The 2,500-nt window shown below is 46.8% G+C and overlaps 1 protein-coding gene across 1 annotated transcript in view; it reads right to left on the reverse strand.

Annotated features, from left to right (window-relative positions):
- Window positions 1-2,500, reverse strand: part of LOC138949439 (choline transporter-like protein 4) — a 50,309-nt gene that overhangs the window by 28,091 nt on the left and 19,718 nt on the right. The window contains exons 7-8 of the mRNA XM_070321265.1: window positions 745-808; window positions 51-198 (exon numbers count right to left, since the gene is read on the reverse strand). Of these exons, the coding sequence (XP_070177366.1) occupies window positions 51-198; window positions 745-808 (212 nt within the window). The remainder of the gene's footprint in view (window positions 1-50; window positions 199-744; window positions 809-2,500) is intronic.

Below are 2,500 nucleotides of genomic sequence, written 5' to 3' on the forward strand. Positions count from 1 at the left end.
ATCCAAAAGGTATCGGGGGGGGGGGGGGGGGGGGGGACGAGCCAACTCACTATGAAGCATCGCTGAGGGCGCTAGCCGTGACGTTCTCGCCCCCCGTGTTGCTGGACATGGTGTAGGTGCTGCCGCCGTCGGTGTAGGTCAGGCCCGCTGCCCAGTCCCTCACGTCCAAGAAGATGGACGGGATGCAGCGGTTGATGACTGCACGACACAGGGAGGGACATAGTTATACAGTGGAACTCCCCGTTTGAGACTTTAAGACCGCCCAATTTAAGACTTCCTCCCTTTTAAGACCCTATTTTGTCAGACTTTCCAGGAAGATGGACGGGATGCAGTGGTTGAACACTGCACGTCACAGCGAGGGGCATAGTATACAGTAGAACCGCCCCCCCCCCCCCATTTGCCCCCCCCCCCCAATTTAAGACTTCCTCCCTTTTAAGACCCTATTTTGTCAGACTTTCCAGGAAGATGGACGGGATGCAGTGGTTGAACACTGCACGTCACAGCGAGGGGCATAGTATACAGTTTTTTTTTATTTATTATCTTTTTGCATTCTTCATTCTTAAATTGTTTCTCCCTGTGTTATGCGTGCATGCGTGTCATCGTGCGTGCATGAATGCGTGAGTGCTTGAGTGTGTGTGCGTGCACGTGCTCGTGTGTTTGTGCGTGTGTGTGCCCGTACGTGTGTGTGTGCGTGTATGCATGCGTGCTTGTGTGTGTCGTTGGTGGTGTAGGTGTGTATCCTACCTGACGTAGTGTTGACGTAGTAAGCGGCACAATCCTCGTCGTCTACCAGCGTGGTCACCGACGACTGTGGAATAGAACACAAGTTAATTTCATTGTCATTTCCTTCAACGCCGTCCTTAACTCAGGTACGAATATATCCGTACCCACTCATATGGCTCTATCTGACCAGGTACGGATATATATATATATATATCCGCTCAGACTCTTAGCTTCAGTCGCTTCCTGTAACGTCGATCTAACGCCTGCATTCCAGCGTGTTGATACACAGTTGTACACAGTTACTACAATTCTGAGTGACCTGCTGCAGCACAGCTGGTCTCGGCTAAAAAAAAAACTTGGTCAACATAGGTGGGGTAAAAAGTGTTAATGAGCGCTTCTGGGGTGACAATTCGAGACAACTCCTGTGATCTTGCCGCGAGGTGGCGCCAGTTACCAGCCGAAAGAAAGAAAGGGCATACAATTGTCATAACCTCACCAGAACCGACCATTGTCTACCGTATAAAATGTACGACTTACACACGAACTGTTACCAAACCGATATGCTATTTGGGATCAATGCAATGTTTTTTTCTTTCTCGTGTGATCTTGCCGCGAGGTGGCGCTAGCTACCAGCCGAAAGAAAGAGGGGGAATAACCTCACCAGAACCGCCCATTAAGTTGACTTCGCGAACACTTAGCGATTTTTTCCGAAAATTATATTTGTTGTTGTTGCGATTTTTGTTCTGCGCTTGTTGTTTTCACTGTGGTTTTTGCTTCCTGCTGTTCCCACATCAATTGAGTCAAAATATCAAAACATTCCATCTTGCAAGCTTTGTGCAGTGAGCTTTGAGGTTCGTGAAGTAGATTTTGCTAAGTCTTCTTCGCCCAGTTAATTTCGAATGACGATGGAAAAAAATGACGTGTTGCTATTGTTGCTGTTTACACTTTTAAAAAAATGACCCTTTTTGTCCAATCCGTTCTTCTTCTGCAGAAGTCTACTTCATGAAGATCGCTGCACGAAGCTTTAGAACTGATTTTTCTTCGTAAAAAGACTTCGCGAATTCTTCTCGAAGCCAACTTCATGTTCAATAAATCTTATCGGTATTCCAATTCTCGCAGGATCTCGCAAGCTTCGAAGCATAGCAAAGCATCTGGTCCAGCTATCTCACGAGATCTGCGAAGCTCGATGTACGAAGGTTTTGCGACTTTTAAGCCTGTTCTTAATTGGGCGAAGTCGACTACGCGAAGCTGGCCGCAAGGAGCTTCAGCACTGAGTTTTCGGTAAAAAGACTTCGCGAAGCTGGCCGCAAGGAGCTTCAGCACTGAGTTTTCGGTCAAAAGACTTCGCAAAGTCGACTTCGGGCTCAATTAAGCACCGCCTTTAGAAACATACACAAGACCATGTCTGGAGATATCTCCCGAGAGCTGCTTAGATTCCGAACAGGTCTATTAATGACATCCGACACCAATATTAATGACATCCGACACCGATACATGCAGAGCCTGGCGATATAACGAAGTCACCGAGACAGACTTATATTTCGAATTTATGCTTTGTCAGTTCCCCGGAGAAGTGACACAATGTTTTACGTCACGACATGCTTCGCTTTATGACGTCTTCTTCAACTTTTTCGCTGATGACGTCAGAGATGTGACTTTGGAACACAGGGTCAAGAAGAGAGGTCTTGGTTTGTTCCGTCGGTGTCGTTTGTCATTAAGAAAGGCTTTAAAGGTGGAAGTTTAAGTCAACTAATACGTACGAAAGTCACAGTGTTCA

Source organism: Littorina saxatilis, linkage group LG15 (assembly GCF_037325665.1).
Source record: "Littorina saxatilis isolate snail1 linkage group LG15, US_GU_Lsax_2.0, whole genome shotgun sequence".
In the NCBI taxonomy this organism is placed as follows: Eukaryota; Metazoa; Mollusca; class Gastropoda; order Littorinimorpha; family Littorinidae; genus Littorina; species Littorina saxatilis.